The sequence below is a fragment of the Miniopterus schreibersii genome, assembly GCF_964146895.1.
Source record: "Miniopterus schreibersii genome assembly, chromosome: 11".
NCBI classification, from domain to species: Eukaryota; Metazoa; Chordata; class Mammalia; order Chiroptera; family Miniopteridae; genus Miniopterus; species Miniopterus schreibersii.
The window spans coordinates 22,297,161-22,313,783 of record NC_138111.1 but is presented as its reverse complement, the minus strand read 5'-3'; the positions used below and the strand labels follow the sequence as shown (position 1 = coordinate 22,313,783).

General features: G+C 40.4%; 2 protein-coding genes across 6 annotated transcripts; one reads left to right on the top strand and one right to left on the bottom strand.

Moving 5' to 3' along the window:
* Positions 1-1,028: 1,028 nt before the first annotated feature.
* On the bottom strand, positions 1,029-2,350 carry MRPL50 (mitochondrial ribosomal protein L50). Its single transcript, XM_081150458.1, has 2 exons — positions 2,225-2,350; positions 1,029-1,966 (listed from the first exon to the last, which is right to left on the bottom strand). The coding sequence occupies exons 1-2, from the start codon at positions 2,314-2,316 to the stop codon at positions 1,579-1,581; spliced, it is 480 nt and encodes a 159-aa protein (XP_081006584.1). The 5' UTR covers positions 2,317-2,350; the 3' UTR covers positions 1,029-1,578.
* A 181-nt stretch (positions 2,351-2,531) lies between these two features.
* ZNF189 (zinc finger protein 189) lies at positions 2,532-14,361 on the top strand. Of its 5 annotated transcripts, none has more exons than XM_081151247.1 (4): positions 2,574-2,916; positions 3,633-3,717; positions 6,935-7,054; positions 11,653-14,361. In XM_081151247.1, the coding sequence occupies exon 4, from the start codon at positions 11,778-11,780 to the stop codon at positions 13,371-13,373; it is 1,596 nt and encodes a 531-aa protein (XP_081007373.1). In that variant the 5' UTR covers positions 2,574-2,916; positions 3,633-3,717; positions 6,935-7,054; positions 11,653-11,777; the 3' UTR covers positions 13,374-14,361. The 5 variants fall into 5 exon arrangements, with proteins under 5 accessions (XP_081007371.1, XP_081007373.1, XP_081007370.1 ...); XM_081151248.1 differs by having other exon boundaries at positions 2,591-2,916; positions 6,950-7,054; XM_081151245.1 differs by lacking the exon at positions 6,935-7,054 and having other exon boundaries at positions 2,532-2,916.
* Positions 14,362-16,623: the final 2,262 nt, after the last annotated feature.

Here is a 16,623-nt window from a genome sequence, read left to right as displayed (position 1 = left end):
AGAGGTGTGCAACAGTCATTTATTACATATTCTGCGGGTCAGGGGTCAGGAATTAGGACAGAACTCAACGGGATCAGCTTGCCTCTGTACCATGGTGTCTGATAGCTCAACTGGAAGATGAAAAGGGGATACAATCACCTGAAGGCTCATTTTTTCACATGACTGGGAGTTGATGCTGACTCACAACTAGGGGCATTATTTCTCCTATATGGGGCCATCGAGGTGGTCTTTCTGTTTGGGCTAGTTTGGGCTTCCTCACAGTTTGGTCTCTGTGTTCCAAGGGCAACTATCCTGGGAGAAAGCTAAGTAGAGACTATATTCTTTTTATATCCTAGCCTTGGAGGTCATGTAACATAATCTCTGCCATTTTATATTGGTTGTAGCAATTGCAAGTCCCCATTAAAGTTCAAGTAGAGAGAACATAGACCACTCCTCACAGTGGGAGAAATATTAGTCACATTGTTTTTTTTTAAAAAAGCATGCAGGATAAAACACGTGTGTGTGAGCATGTGTATCTATGCAGCTGTCTTTGGGAAATGCAATCTGCTACAACAGGGTAAGAATAATAAAGGCTAAGTAATAAAGAGGATAAATGGAAGGAAAGTACTATGATGGGATACTTAAATCCAACCATATTAATAATTTCATTAAATATAAATGGACTAAACACTCTAATCAGAAGACAAATGGTCAGACTAATTGAAAAAAGTATTGTGTTTTGTTTCAGGCATCCACTGGGGGTCTTGAAACATCCCACTCGGATATGTTACTCTCTAGCCATATCTAAAGTCTGAACAAAAAAATCATTCCTGATTTAATCACATCCTCAGTTAACCATTTTGTCATTCAGAACCATCTGGTAACTCGCTATTTGAGAAATTTCCACAAATTAAGTACACCAAAGTCCGAAAAGACTTAGCGCCCTACTGGATATTCATAGGTACTCATTTATAAAACTTAAATTAAGGAAATGGCAAGGAAGAAAAACAAATTTCACTTAAAAAATAAAAATAAAAAACACAACGCACTTTAAGAAATCTACTTTAATTCTAAAAGAGATTATTCCAGAATGAACAGAATCATTTTCTACTATTTCTACTTGCACAGTAAAGCAAACAGGGAAGCATCTTTCTATAACACGCAACACAGACTTTTGTTTCTTTTATAAATATCTAGTTTCCTTATTTGTATATATACTACCTATAATCCTACCTTAGATTTAAGACTACGAACAGGATTAATACATTTTCTTGCCTATGAAGAATAAAGGCCACTTCTGAACACGCAAATAGCCTTATATCTTAAACCCACGTTAATTACAGTGTCTGGAGAAGAAAATTTTCATAAATTATTAATGACCTGATTCCATTAAAAAAAAGTTTCAGCAGATGTGAAAAAGAAAGAAAATCCTGTTATTTGTTCATTCATGACGCTACGAGGGGAAAAAAAATAATGCATTCTTCCACAGAAAAAGTGGTTGTAGAGAACAGTTCTGGCAGTACCTTCAAAGCCTCAGGTCTGACGGGCAGCCTCCTGGCCAGGTGGAAGGGGCTGCAGTGTGTTCCTCTTCTGGCCTGCTCAGTAACCCCAGGTGATTTTTATATTGGGAGGCAGGTTACTGGCAACAAGGTCATCAAATTTAGACCTATCTTGCACAGGCACGTTATAGAAATCAAGAACATCTCTGACCCTGCACATCTCGTGAAGCCTGGAGTTGGGCACCGCGTGGCCCAAGTCGTCGGCTAAACGAGCCAAGAAGCTGAACTTCAGGCGCCCGTCCTCCAGGGAGATGTCCTGCCAGCTGCTAGGGGCGGACGAACCAAGTATTTCTCTGATACGAGCCTCCACACGGCCCTGGAGGTCCTCAGGCGGCGTGTACGTTCGGCTTCGTAACGGGGGACACACCAGGACGGGTTCTTCCTTCGCCTCCTCTACGGTCTCGGCCACCGCCGGCTTTTTCTCTTCTCTGCAATGATCGAGAGCAAGCGCGTGAACCTCTGGCTCCCTGCGCGAATGAAGCCGACAAACAGCACCAGCGCCCGGGCCCCACCGCTCCGGGAGGCGGCGCTGAAGCGGGGCTCGGAACCCTCACGCGCTCGTCACTCCCGCATCAGGGTCCCGTCTTCACAGCACCACACTCCCTTCCGAACTCGTCCCTTCGCCTTCCTCAGTTCCTTTCCCTACTTGCCATGACTTTGACCCACCATCTAACCTTTCGCTTTACCTGAATCGAGACCAAAATTCTCGACGTGGGACCCCGGCGAGTACCCACGTGAAGCGTCTCCGGGTAACACCGAACACTGAAATCGCCGCCATCTCTGAGGAGGGCAACGGCACGGAGCTCCGCCCCCTCCCGACAGTGGCGCCCCACGACTAGCCAATCGGGTGTCAGCTTAGTGGCAGATGGTCTCTGTTCCTAGAAAGACACGCCAAGCGGCTCCCTTTGCATGCCGGGAAATGTAGTCCAGTAACCGTTGTGGGCGGAGAATGGACCGCGACGCTCTCTCGGAGCCTGACGGGAGTTGTAGTTCGGGGGGAGTCCCGGGAAGGTTCCGGGTGACGCCTTCTGGTCCGGGGGCGGGCGGTCAGAGCGCTCCTGGGCTGGAAGGAGGAGGAACTGACGACCGGGAGGAGGCTCCAGCGAGGCCTGGAAGGCTACAGGGCCAAGGCACGGAAGGAAGTTCGGGGTTGGGGGGTGGCCAAGGAGCGCTACTGAAATGCTGCTGGGGTCGTGACCGCTTGGGGACCGAGGCAGGACTTGGCCAGACCCAGCCTGGAGGCCTCTCTCTCCTCGGGCCTAATCTCCAACGGTAGGAGAGGCCTCACCAGAAGCTCCTTTCCGTGCGGCTGCCCCAGGTTCCTGCCCAGATTTCTGGCCAGGAGATGGCCTCCCCGAGCCCCCCACTGGAGCCGAAGGTAAGCCGCCCCCCCCCCGCCCCGGGTATCCCAGTTCCCTCGCCCCCACTCCGGCTAGGCCGCGCCCCACCGCCCCCACCCCGGACCGCGGTCTTTCGGGCCCGCGCAGGGCCAGGAAGTACCCCCTGGTGCTCTGGGGTGCGGCTCGCCACTGAACTGCCCACTGGCTCCATTTTTTTCAAGAGCGACTTGGATAAATTAGTAAATGCTCCAAACTAGCGCTCTCGTTTGTAAGCTATTCCCAGTGAGGCATCGCTTTTGACCCTCCGCTGTGCCTTCTACGCCTGTCAGCTGTGCTTGGACCCGAGATAGACGCTTAGAGAACTTCATAGAATTGAACTGAACAGGGTCATAAGCCAGCGCGAATTGGAGCGGGGCAGTGAGGCGAAGGGAGCGTGGGGAGGCCTTGGGGAAGCTTACTAAAATTAAAATGTTAGGATATAATTATTAAACCACACATGCCGTATCCTTAGTCTCCTCGCTACCAAGGACAAGGATCCAGCTCAGTTACCCTCTGGTCGGAGGTGCCTGTCTCTTCAGTCGGTTCTCAGAATTGGGCCCAGTTTGGAATTCTTAATTCTGTTCCTTGTAGCCTACTGGGCCCTTATAAGTGCTACTTTCAAGACTTGTCCTTGAGACAACAAGAACTGACTACAGAAATCATACTATTTCAGGGGTTGCTGACATTTGAGGATGTGGCTGTGTTTTTTACCCAGGAGGAGTGGGATTATCTGGATCCGGCTCAGAGAAGCTTGTATAAAGATGTGATGATGGAGAATTATGGAAACCTGGTCTCACTGGGTAAGAATCGGCTGTTTCTCTGATTAAAAATATCTAAGAGGCTGTTAGAAATGAGACTGAGAACACTTGGACCAGTCCCAGTACCAAAACTGCTTTGTTCCAAACTTCTGATTCAAACCTTTCAGCCATTAATTATTTACATGACTCTCACTCCTTGCATCCTTGCAGTGACCAAAATACAAGCCTTTCTGGCTTCCTATCTTCATAATCTCATTCCCATATTGCTCTGTACTTTCCCTCCTGGCTCATCCTCCCACTGCTTTCCTCCCACCCCTTTCACTCTGCCTTCTGGAGCTCCTGTGCCACTTCACATAGTGTTCCTTACCCCTCCTGGCCTTAACTGAAACCTGGCACTTTCCCAAGGACACCACTTCCCTGGGAGGAGCTGCTGATTCTTCCACATCCTCCTTCTTCCACATCCTTTGTCTCAGGGCTGGCAGGGAGAAGTTACTGGTCTCCCAGCTTTTCAGTGCTCTTCCCAAAGCATTCGTTTTCCAACTTCAAACACAGTGTCTCCCCTTGGAGGCCCCAGCAATTCCTTTTCACTATCATACATCAACTGTTTTTGGACCCTCACACATAGACTTCGTCACATGTTTCAGTCCTCTGTGCTAACTCACACCATCAATGATACAGTCATTACTTAAGCCTCGGCATATCTTGACCATATTGTCTTCAGGGACCCCACTTTCCCTTTTTATTCAGCAACTCACACCAATGATCATACCCTCAATTTTGTCATAACAGGTAAAAACTTAAACCCCAATATCTTATTCTTTGACCAAGTATTGAGGCATTTATTAACGGTAACTCAGTAGGGGTTATCAAAACGGACATAATCTCAAGTGGAGCTTCCTATAATTTCTTACCTTTCTTCCTCTCCTCCTCCTTTCCTAGTAAACTTCATTCTTAATGATGGTACCTGTTTCTTGAGTTCTCCGTTTTTTTGTTTTTTTCTTCCCACTGCCTTTGCCTCATTTAATCCATGGATCTATATATGAACTGTCACCAGCATGCTCTCGAGCCACCTTGTCATTATTCTCTACCCATTCTGCAAGCTTCAAATCCTGTATTGGTTATAAAATATGCCTTTTCTTCTCTCCTTCCTGAGTTGCTAAACACAGCCGGAGAAATTCTGTAATGGGAAGGATTGATGCCTTGTATATATGCACGGCTTTCTTCTAGTCTTCACTGGGTTTTTACATCTCAACAAGTTTTTATCTTTGATTTGCTCATTCCCCTGTTTCTTTCCGTGACTGTTCAAAAACCAGGAGTTTTCCTTGGGTCCATCATTCCCCTTCTGTTTCACAGAGAAGACAGAGGCCACTAAACATGAATTCAACTTTTCTGCCCTTCATCTGCACACTTAAGGCTGCCCCTATCTTCTTACTTCTCCAAGTACTTAGACATCAGTCATCCTTTGCTTTTTTTTTCCCCCCTTACAGTTTCAGTCTCTTTTCCTTCTCCTCTGATGTCTTTATTCTGATGATAGGTATGTTCATGGCTCTTGCAATTGGGGAAAGGAGGAAAAAGAAAAAAACTGTCCTTAGAGCCAGTCTCCCTCTTGCTGCTCCCTGTAATCTGCTATTCGTTCTCTTCACAGCCAAGTTTTTCTGCATTTAGTTAATGTGTTCCGTACTTTTTTCTCTAAACCCCTTTTCTTGCCTGTACTACTCCCCCTTACCTGTGTAACTTTGGTCTATAGTAGCTCAGTTGTCCAATGCAAAATACTCTCTTTGGACCTCATTTTATTCCACCTCTCTATACATTTTTGAAACTCTATTGCTTCCTTCCATTGCCTTGCATTCTCAGACTTCCTCTCAGTCTATATACTTTTCCTTGGCGGACCTTATCTACACTTGCGCCATCAGTTACCCCCATGTTATGGTAAGTTCCAAATCTTTATCTCCACCTAAGAGAGGCAGTATGGAACCTAACTGTGTAAGTAAAAATTCTGGGGGTTCCACCACTTACTAGCCTTATAACCATGGGTGCCTCAGTTTCTTTTTTTATAAAATGGGAATGGTAATAGCACTTCATAGGATTATTGTGAGCATTACCTAGTTAATTTATATAAAACACTTAGGACACTGACTGGCATGTAGTAAGTACAATATAAATGTTGATTGCTATCATCACTATCATTGTCATTACCTGCTTTGTTGAGCTCCAAATTCCTAGTCATCTCCTTTTGAAGACCTCACAAGACACCTGGCAAATCTCAGATAATCCATTAAGATCTCAAGGGCCTCTTGAGAACTAAGCACTCCTTCCTCTGCTGCCTTCTATACACTTACATTGTTGAATTTGTCACACTTTCCTATAATCATTCTTTATGTTATTTCTTTAACTAGATTAATCTCCATGAGACAAAAGCTATTTTTTTCATTTGATTTCTCCAGCACTTAGGACAGAACCAGGCATATATTATATGCTTTTTAAATATTTATGTGCCTGAATGAATATACTTAAGACTCACAACTTGACTAGATTATTACATTAGCCCCCTGCCTCTAATGTCCCTTCGTTTTAATATGTTCTCTTTCTTGCCACCAAAGTGATTTTGTGTTAATTAATTGCTTACAACATCTGGCAATTACTGATACCTTAAAGATAAAAATCTTGATTTTTTTTTTTTTTTTTTATCATACATACTAGGACCGCCTTAGTATAGTCTCTGCCTTGCTTTCTACCTTCATCTATTTCTGGCACACCATTTCAATCTACAGCAATATCAGCAGCTGAGGTTTTTTTTAATATTACATGGTGTCTCTGAGTTACTGCCAGCTTTATCCACATATATGGTCTCCTGGTTGACAGAACCAGGCAAATGACCAGACTTTGCTGTCCCTAGTACTGTAAAATGTGAGTACCATATGGATAAAGACATGAGAGTGAGCCCATCTGTGACCTCCTACTCTCAAGCTCGCTTCTTTATTTTAGCAAAATGCAGCTTTTCATCATTTATTTCACAGTCTTTTCATCCCCCTCTACAAACCGTCTATCTCCATCCCTTGATGAGAGCTCCCTGGACGAGAGATCCCTATTCTTAGACTATTCCAATGTAGTGTTTTTCTCCACTTTATCTTGTGCTTTACTTAATATAACACTTCTAGCTTTGTAATTTTGGTTCATCATACCTTTCTTTCCATGCTGATTTTTCTTTAAACACTTTAATAGCTACATTGATGATGCAGCTGACAGCTTGATTTCTCAGTTCTTGATCTTTCAGTCTTTTCCATTGAAATCGACTTCTTCAGTTTTAATGACTTCTCTCCAGTCTACTTGAGCCATATTGGACCTTGACAGAATTGGGAATTGCTGTACCTACAAGACCGTAAGCTCATTGTTTCCTTTTTTGATTATAATCTCTGCAATTATTTGTTCAACTACTCATCATTTAATAAATAGTTATCAAGCACTATGCTAGCCCTAAGAATACAAGTTCTTCCCCATCCTCCCATTCTTTTACCAAGAAAATTATTGTTATATACTCCATTGGATAGCAGGGTTAGCAACTATTGTCCACAGGACAAATGTGGCCCAATGCCTGTTTTTGTAAATAAAGTTTAATTGGAACATGCACATGCCCTCATTTATGTATTATCTTTCATGCTGCAGTAGCAGAGTTGAGTTGTTGCAACAGAGACCACATGACTCACAAAGCCAGAAATATTTACCATCTGACCCTTTGCAGAAAAAGGGTACCATCTTCTCCGGTTCTGTCCTAAAGTTCAGCCACTTCTACTTTGCCATTTCCTTGCCTCTTTCTCCTCAGCTACCATATTATTATAAAACTATTTGGTTAAAGATTATAGAGATCAACTACTTAAGCTAGCTTAAGCCAATAAGAGAAGTTATTATAGGGACATAGATGGCTCATGGAATATAAGAGCAGGATTGCAACTGGACATCAGAAAAGAACTAAAACCAGAAATTGGATCACTCTCAGGAAGTCAGGAGTTAACTCTGTCTTTGTGGTCTGTTTCTTTCTCCTTGGCAGAATGGTCTTTCCTCCTATGTTCACATGTTTTTGTCCCTTTAGCTTCTGACTTGATAGGTTACAATTCTAGTCACCTTTAGGCTAACTAATTCAGTTGCAATTACAAATTCCTGGGAAAGATGCACTTTGAGTAAGCTGCCTACTCTAGTCAGATTAGCTATGCTCACAAGATAGGAACATATAATACAAGCATGGCAGACAACCCAGAAGGTGATTATCGCTACCAAACCCAGATCTAATGGGTAGTCATTTCCAGACTGCTTTATTTAGAAGCCTAGACTCACTAATTTCATTAGCTGTCTATTTGATCTATTTATTTTTATGCCAGTGCCTCTTTTATTTATTTTAGCAATATTTTACATTTTATATCTATTAAGTCATTCTTTTACATCTCTTCTCAGGATAGCTAGTTTTCTGCATTGTTCTGGTTGAAATTTATTTATTTATTTATTTACTTATTTATTATCTTTTTATCGATTTCAGAGAGAAGAAGAGAGAGGGAGAGAGAAATGGAAACATCAATGATGAAAGAGTCATTGATCGGCTGCCTCCTGCACAGCCCCCCACTGGGGATCGAGCCCGAAGCCTAGGCATGTGCCCTGACTGGGAATGGAACTGTGATCTCTTGGATCATAGGTCAATGCTCAACCACCGAGCCATGCCGGTAGGGCTTTGGTTGAAATTTAGATTCATTTGGGGATTTTTTAGTTCCAACTTTAGTTGGAATGTAATTAGGTTCATAGGTTGGTTTGGGAAGAATTAAGATCCTTATAATAGTGAATCTCTCAATCCTCTATTTAACTCTCTTTTATGTTCTTCAGAAAAATTTTATGGATCTTTCACTTTTCTTATTAGATTTATTTCTGGGTTTTTTGTGTTTTTTGTTATGAAGAGCGTATTTTATTTTTCTGTAATCTATAAAATGATTTTTCTTGGTAGTAAGAAACAGTATATACTTATATATTAGGCTTGTCATTGCTATTATATTTCATTTAATTATTTTGGATATTTTAAGTAGTCATTCATATCATTTGCAAATAATGATAATTTTTCCTGATTCCTTTGAAAAAAATCCTCTGAACAATATCTACCGGGTAAACATGAAGAGACTTTCCCTTCTCACGAGGAATTTACAATCCAGTAGAAGAGAGAAAAACAAACAAGTTAAAAGTGCAGTGTAATAATAGCTTTAATGAAGTTATCAACAAGGGCTGGTGATAAAAACAGAACACCTAAATCTGTCTAGTAGAGAGAATGAAGGCTTTGTAGAAAAACTATTGCTTTGAATTGAATCTTAAGAGAAGCCAAGAGTTTTTCAGGTAAATAATGTTGGGGGGAATTTAGTAAACAAGATATGGAATGAAATGGCATGAAGGATCATAACACAAATAGTTTCCCCACTTAAATTGTGATAGAGTAGGTAGCAGGGTGAACTGCAACTTGGAAACCATTATCATGAAGTGCTGAGTTCATAGTGCAGAGTTTTGATGTAATCTTAGAAGTGATGGAGTGCTGGTAAAACTATAGATGGTGCCATGAATTCCATTTTATGAAGCTCTCTCTGGATTCAGGGAAGTAGATGTAGCGTTGGGTCAGCTTAAAGACCAGAGCCAAGGATTATTAGGTGGCTTTTGCAGTAATCCAAGGAAAGAACGGTTGTAAGGGTAAAAAGAAATTAGATGCTAGAGAGTAGCATCACTGATTTTGGTAATTGATTAATAGTAAGAAAAATAAACGAATCTAGGATGGTTTTCTGCTTTGGGACTTTAGGGTAATGGATGATGGTGCCTCTCAAGAAATCATGATTAGAGATGGAGACAGACATGAGAGCAGATGATGATCATGTTAATTGTGAGCCCTGTGACTATATCCAGGGAGTGTTTATATAGAGTGAGATGGTATAGACATGGGTAACGATAACCTTAAACAGTTGACAAAGGAAGAGAAATCCATGAGGGAAGATGTATTAGAAAAGGCCAAAGAAGAAGTAGGGAGAGAACAGAATATAACAATACAGAAACCTAAAACAGTGTCAAAAAATGGGAGTGGTCACCAGTGTCAGATGCTGCAATACAAAATAAAGACTGAAAAGCATCCATTGTATTTGTTATTCCTAAGTTATTGATGACTTAATGAGAAGTTTCTGTAGATGCTGGAAGCAAAAACCAGATTTCACAGTAGGTTGTAGAATAGGTTGAATGGGCATGGAAAATATAGTTAGGAAATGAAGAGCTATACTACACCTAAGATTTTTTTTGAAGATTGGCTTTCATCAAGAGAAGGATTTCAGGTTCAAGATAAAGTTCGGCATATTTGTATGTTGGTAGGAAGGTGTCAATGGAGAATACGAATTGAAGAAAGAGGAAAAAATGGTAATAATTGAACAAGTTCCCAGAGGCAAGTGGGATCAAGAGATGGTAGATGGATTAGCCTTGGATAGGAATGGGATATCTATTCATGTACAGTTGCAGATAATTTTATAGGTAGGGGACAGAAAGTTGGAGTTCTCCTATTCTTTTTAATTGTGTGAAGGAAAAACAGTCTACTGAAAGTGAATTTGAGAGAGAGCACTGTAAGTAGCCTAAGTAGAAGTAAAATTTCTAGTAGTTTGTTAGGGGAGTAAGTTTTAGGGAAATAAAATGACTTAAAGACTGTTTTAAATTAAGTGGGGGGAAAATTCAAAGATGACTTCACAGGTAGAAGACTAGAAAATTGAGAGAAAGGGAAACTCTGAAAAGGAAATTGTTTAAGCCAAATTGATACTTGGTAGTGATTGAATCCTCTAGTGAAGTTATCCAACTTGCAGCAAGAGATAGAAAATCAGAAAAGAAGTCAGTATGCTACTCTGTTATACCATAGACCTTTATATTATCTTTCCTGCAACACATGGGAGATTTTCATCTCTTAGAGATCATGCAGCTTTTCATTTGGGACTAAATGGTTCCAACTTGGGTTCTTAATATCTTTAGAGGAGTGAGAATCATATATACTTGAAGAATGTGGTATGATTTGAGGTAGGTAAAGACATAAGATACCACAGACTGCTCTTTTTCTTTGTTCTTTCTATTAGTTCTGACCATTTCCCTTTATATTTATTTTGTTTTGTCTTTCTATATCATAGACTCAATGTTACTTCAACCTATTATTATTTTTGTTTAAGTATCTTGATGCAGGAACTGCTTTTTACTTAATGTTTTTTTTATCACATTATTTTCTTTCTCCATTTATGTTATTGTCCATTCCATTTAGTAGGAGGCTTCATGTCTTATCTCTGAATCCTGGCTCATTACACGGTGCCTGGAATACTTTTGGCTGCAATGAGTTAATGCTTATTAATGAATGAATTTTTGCTTTCCCTAGTTTTTGTCTTTTATCTTTTTCAGTATCATTTTATGTGTTCCTTTTGGTCAGTTATTTGTTATATTCACTTTACAATAATGCTATCTCATTCTAAATTTTCCTGAACCTACTGTTTTCTTCTCATGTTAGTCTTTCTTCCTTGGGTAAACTGGTTCATCCCACCACTAGTTGTTTTATTTCTTTGTTTATCCACCTTACCTTGCATAATTTACTATTGATTTACCAGCCCTTCCTCTCAACTCTGCCTCCTCCTGCAGACTCATTCTTTGCCTCATAAACACTCTTTTCATACCCATTCTCCAAGAAAAACATTTCATTGCATCAGGTAACTAATACTCAATAATAGTATTTATGTAGTCTGTGCTCTTTGCCAGGTACTGGGTACTGTTCTAAAAGCTTTATGTACATGAACTTATTTAATCCTCAAAACAATACTGGAGGTAGTAAACTATGTTTGATATAGTAGGTTAGTTTATCTTAATTTGATTTATCTGAATTATCACATTTTTCTGAGTTTCTCCTTAATAGGAAAGAGCTTGGCTGATGTTTCTGTTTTCTATTTATTATTCTAGATGTTTTAAACAGAGATAAGGATGAGGAGCCAACTGTGAAACAAGAAATTGAGGAAATTGAGGAAGAAGTGGAATCAAAGGGTATAATAGTTACAAGAATCAAAAGTGAAACTGACCAGGATCCCATGTGTAGAGAAACTTTTGAACTTGTTGGTAGGTTAGATAAACAGAGAGGAATCTTCTTATGGGAAATACCAAGGGAATCTTTGACCCAGGAACAGAGAATGTTCAGAGGAAACACTAACATTATTCGTAAGAGACCTAACTCAGAAGAGAAATGCCATAAATGTGAAGAATGTGGAAAGGGCTTTGTTCGCAAGGCCCATTTCATTCAACATCAACGGGTCCATACTGGTGAGAAACCTTTTCAATGCAATGAATGTGGGAAAAGTTTTAGTCGCAGTTCATTTGTTATAGAACATCAGAGAATTCACACTGGGGAAAGGCCCTATGAGTGTAATTACTGTGGAAAAACCTTTAGTGTGAGCTCAACCCTTATTAGACATCAGAGAATCCACACTGGAGAGAGACCCTATCAGTGTAATCAGTGTAAACAGAGCTTCAGCCAGAGAAGGAGCCTTGTTAAACATCAAAGAATTCACACAGGTGAGAAACCCCATAAGTGTAGTGACTGTGGGAAAGCCTTCAGTTGGAAGTCACACCTTATTGAGCATCAAAGAACTCACACTGGTGAAAAACCCTATCACTGTACCAAATGTAAAAAAAGCTTTAGTCGAAATTCATTACTAGTTGAACATCAGAGAATTCACACTGGAGAAAGACCCCATAAATGTGGTGAATGTGGGAAAGCCTTTAGATTAAGTACATACCTTATACAACACCAAAAAATCCACACTGGTGAGAAGCCTTTTCTTTGTATTGAATGTGGAAAAAGCTTCAGTCGGAGCTCATTCCTTATTGAACATCAGAGGATCCATACAGGTGAAAGACCTTATCAGTGCAAAGAGTGCGGGAAAAGCTTCAGTCAACTTTGCAACCTTACTCGTCATCAGAGAATCCACACAGGAGATAAACCCCATAAGTGTGAGGAATGTGGAAAAGCCTTTAGTAGAAGCTCAGGTCTTATTCAGCATCAGAGAATTCACACCAGAGAGAAGACGTATTCATACAATGAAACTAAGGAAAGTTTTGATCCAAATTGCAGTCTTGTTATACAGCAGGAAGTCTTCCCTAAGGAAAAATCTTATAAATGTGATGAATGTGGGAAAACTTTTAGTGTCAGTGCTCATCTTGTACAACATCAAAGAATCCACACTGGTGAAAAGCCCTACTTATGTACTGTATGTGGGAAAAGCTTCAGTCGGAGCTCATTTCTTATTGAACATCAGAGAATCCACACTGGTGAGAGACCCTATCGGTGCAGACAGTGCGGCAAAAGCTTTAGTCAACTTTGTAATCTTATTCGACATCAGGGTGTTCACACAGGTAATAAACCCCATAAATGTGATGAGTGTGGGAAGGCCTTTAGCCGGAACTCAGGCCTTATTCAGCATCAGAGAATACACACAGGAGAAAAACCTTATAAGTGTGAAAAGTGCGACAAAAGTTTTAGTCAACAGCGCAGCCTTGTCAACCATCAGAAGATCCATGCAGAGATGAAAACCCAAGAAACCCATGAATGTGATGCTTGTGGCGAAGCCTTCAATTGCCGCATATCTCTTATTCAGCATCAAAAATTGCACACTACATGGATGCAATAAATGCAGAGAACTAGTTAAGCCTAGTTTGACTTGAGACTAGCTACCGAAGTGCAGTTTCAGTATCACGCAATATGAATCAGATTTAGTAAGCAAATTATCTTTGGCCTTAGGCAAATGGTTTCTAGAGATTCTGTGAATAGTGGACAACTAACTGCCCACAGGCATTTGAAGACTTCCATTACTCTTTGTTTTAATGACTCGGTAATTTATTTAAGCATCTTTTTTTAAATCTTTCAGGTTAAACCTGGGCTCGGAGCATTTGGTTATAATAATGAAGGAAGAATGACAAAGTTGTTGGTACAAGGGAGCTAGGACCACCGATGTTAGAAAGCTAGAATAATTCTTCACCTTATATGGTAGTTGTTTCAGATCCACAGTATATTGGGCTATGCGTGGCAAGGTCCAGTAATTGACCATATGATAAAGTTTTCATGGAAACAGCCCAGATTTTTTTTTTTTAATTGAATCCAAAGTTTTTGTCATTGTTGAAGCCAATTGTTTGGCACATGAGTTAAAGAAAGCAGTTCCAATGCCTTGTGGTTCTCAAAAATGTGAAATGAGTGGACCGTTAGTTTTACATGTAAAGATTATGTAACAAACCTAGCAAAGGTGTTACCAAGGAATCTTTGGGAGTGCCTTTTTTTTTTTTCTTCAAGATGGGCCCAAAAAGGTGGAGAAAGACACTATTCTTTTTGTGCCCTCCCATCTGTGAAAGATATTTGTAGTCCTATACAAATAATCTTATTCCTTCACTACCAGTAGCATGTGAATGTGTACATATTTTGATTGCCAAGAATTGAAAATAAAAAGACTTGGAGTCTGTTAGGAAGCTGAGATATTTTGGTATTGCTTTGGTTTTTATAGTAACTAGGCTTTGCATGCAATTTTAAAATACCTATTTCTGGTTCTAGGGCTTCCCTTAGTTAATGGTTATTATAAACCTATTAATTCATCTGTTTTAATCATTAAACCTATTTTTTTTGCTTTGTGTAAGAGTTCTTTGTTATGTTAGTGTAAAATCTATCCTGTCAAATATATTACTATGTTTAAAAATTAGAATCAAGGATTTAAAGGAAATTGCTCTCACTTGTTCTACCTGTGAGACAGTAGAGATGTCCAGAGGTAATTGGAGTTGTGGACATGGTGCACAGGGAAGATATCTGGGCTAGAAATTGGTTTAGGAATTCACCAATGTTTAGACACAGAAATGAATTAAGATTTAACAAGAGGATAAAGCACAAAAAGAAATTTAGAAATGGAATACCGAGGCCCACTCTTGTCTATGTTCACATCTCCTTCAAGATGTAGAGACAGAAAGTTTCCAGAAGTGTGGAAAACCCAATATGTAGTGATGTTGCTATAGGAAAGTGACCTGGGAGGGTACAGAGGAGATACCAGGGAAGGGTTGAAGAGTGCCCTTTAGGTAATTAGAAAGTCGGTGACTTCTGTAAGAGCAGTTTATGAATTTAAGAACCAGTTTTCAGGAGGTTCAGTAGTGTCTGGAAAGTATAAATCATCAGTTCCCAAATACTATCAATTCATGACTTCTACATTCAAATGGTAAAAAGGACAATATAGTATCTTTGTAAAAAGCTAAATGGATTAAAGACCTTCATTCTGAAATTATGCCCCTTGCTTTTTTAATTTAAAAAATTCTTTCACAAAATAATAGTAATTTTAGGTGATGGTCTGTTGAATATATGTAGTTAAAAAAAAAAGTAACCTTTTTTCAATTTTTCTTACCCACTTAATTTTACTGGTCTATAGTAGGGCATAAAAGGTAGACTGATTATAAAGAGGGTTGTGGATCAAGATTAAAGAGAAATTTGAGTATTTTTCCATTCTGAAAAGCCACTTTCGAGGGAGGTTGAAGATAAAGGTAAGTGGGTAGAAATTAAGTTATTATATAAGCTAAAATTAAATCTAGCACTAATGGAAGAATTTTCTTTGGAGGCCTTCTTCCTCCAATTTGGTAGAAAAAGAGGGCAGACTTAGTGTGTAGAAATAGAATACACTTGAGATGACCCGTTTTCAAAAAATAGTGATAATGTTTTGAGAGTCAAGGAAAGAAGAGGGGTGGGCACCGCTAGGGGTAGAATCAAGAGCCTTGTTGATGATAAAGGTTTAGAGTACAATGGGGAGAATGGAAGAGACCCACACAAAAACTTGGGGAGGGTTTGCGGGGTTTTGTGTACGGCCCAGCTGAAATAAAGGACCATGAACTTTTAATGGAATTACTCAAATTCCTTGTGGAAATAATACATGGAACAATTTAGAAAGAAAATTAGAGGTAAAGTAGATGAAGCAAAATAATAATTAGTAGATGTATTCAAGTTCTTAAGAGAATCAACCAGCCCGGCCGGGCGTGGCTCAGTGGTTAAGCGTTGACCTAGGATCCAGGTGATCAGGGTTCGATTACCGGTCAGGGCACATGCCCGGGTTGCGGACTGCAGCTGATCAATGACTCTCTCATCATTGATGTTTCTATCTCTCTCCCTCTCCTCTCCTCTCTCTGAGATCAATAAAGATATATTAAAAAAAAAACAAAAAAAAAAACAATAAACCAAAAAGGAGGGCTAGGTAGGCAGATGGCAGATGAGTGGCTGGGCAGGTGGATAGAGACAAAGAATAGACTCATGAATATGAAGGCTAAGAACACCCACAGTGCCCCTGTCATCGGAGCTGGGGAACCATGAAAGCCAGTGGTATAATTCAGCCTGAGTCCAAAGGCCCAAGGACCAGGAGCACTGACAGGCAGGAGAAGATGCCCCAGTCTAGGCAGAGCAAATCGGCCCTTCCTCCACCTTTTTGTTGGTGCCAGGCCCTTAGTGAATTAGATGATGCTCACCAGCACTGGTAAAGGCAATCCTGACGCAGTCTACAGATTCAAATGCAAATCTCTGCCAGAAGCACCTCACAGACACACCAAAAATAATGTTTTACCAGCACCCCTTAGCCCAGTCAAGTTGAAACAAAGTTAACCATCACCGTGGGTAAAAAAACAAGCTGCTAAAAGGAGTCCTTGGTGGCAAAAAAAGAAATGGAAACCACTGTATATATTCCATTTCTGTGTAGCTTTGATGAGAAGCATTTCACTTGCGTGCCTTCCTAAAGGAGGGCGTCGCCAGCAAGCCTAAGTGTATACACAGCATTCCCAGTTGAGCGCGACACGTGCTCTGTAAACGTCGACTTTTTCTTTAGTCCAGATATTCCAGTCGCTTTAAAAGTTACTGTTCTCATCAGCATTTGC

Bases quoted from the DNA above. Each gene is read 5' to 3' on its own strand.
- MRPL50 (XM_081150458.1), bottom strand. From the start codon at position 2,316: ATGGCGGCGATTTCAGTGTTCGGTGTTACCCGGAGACGCTTCACGTGG. The intron at 1,967-2,224 runs GTAAAGCGAAAG...CGATCATTGCAG, and splicing joins GAATTTTGGTCTCGATTCAG to AGAAGAGAAAAAGCCGGCGG.
- ZNF189 (XM_081151244.1), top strand. From the start codon at position 2,884: ATGGCCTCCCCGAGCCCCCCACTGGAGCCGAAG. The intron at 2,917-3,590 runs GTAAGCCGCCCC...ATACTATTTCAG, and splicing joins GCCCCCCACTGGAGCCGAAG to GGGTTGCTGACATTTGAGGA. The intron at 3,718-11,652 runs GTAAGAATCGGC...TTATTATTCTAG, and splicing joins TGGAAACCTGGTCTCACTGG to ATGTTTTAAACAGAGATAAG.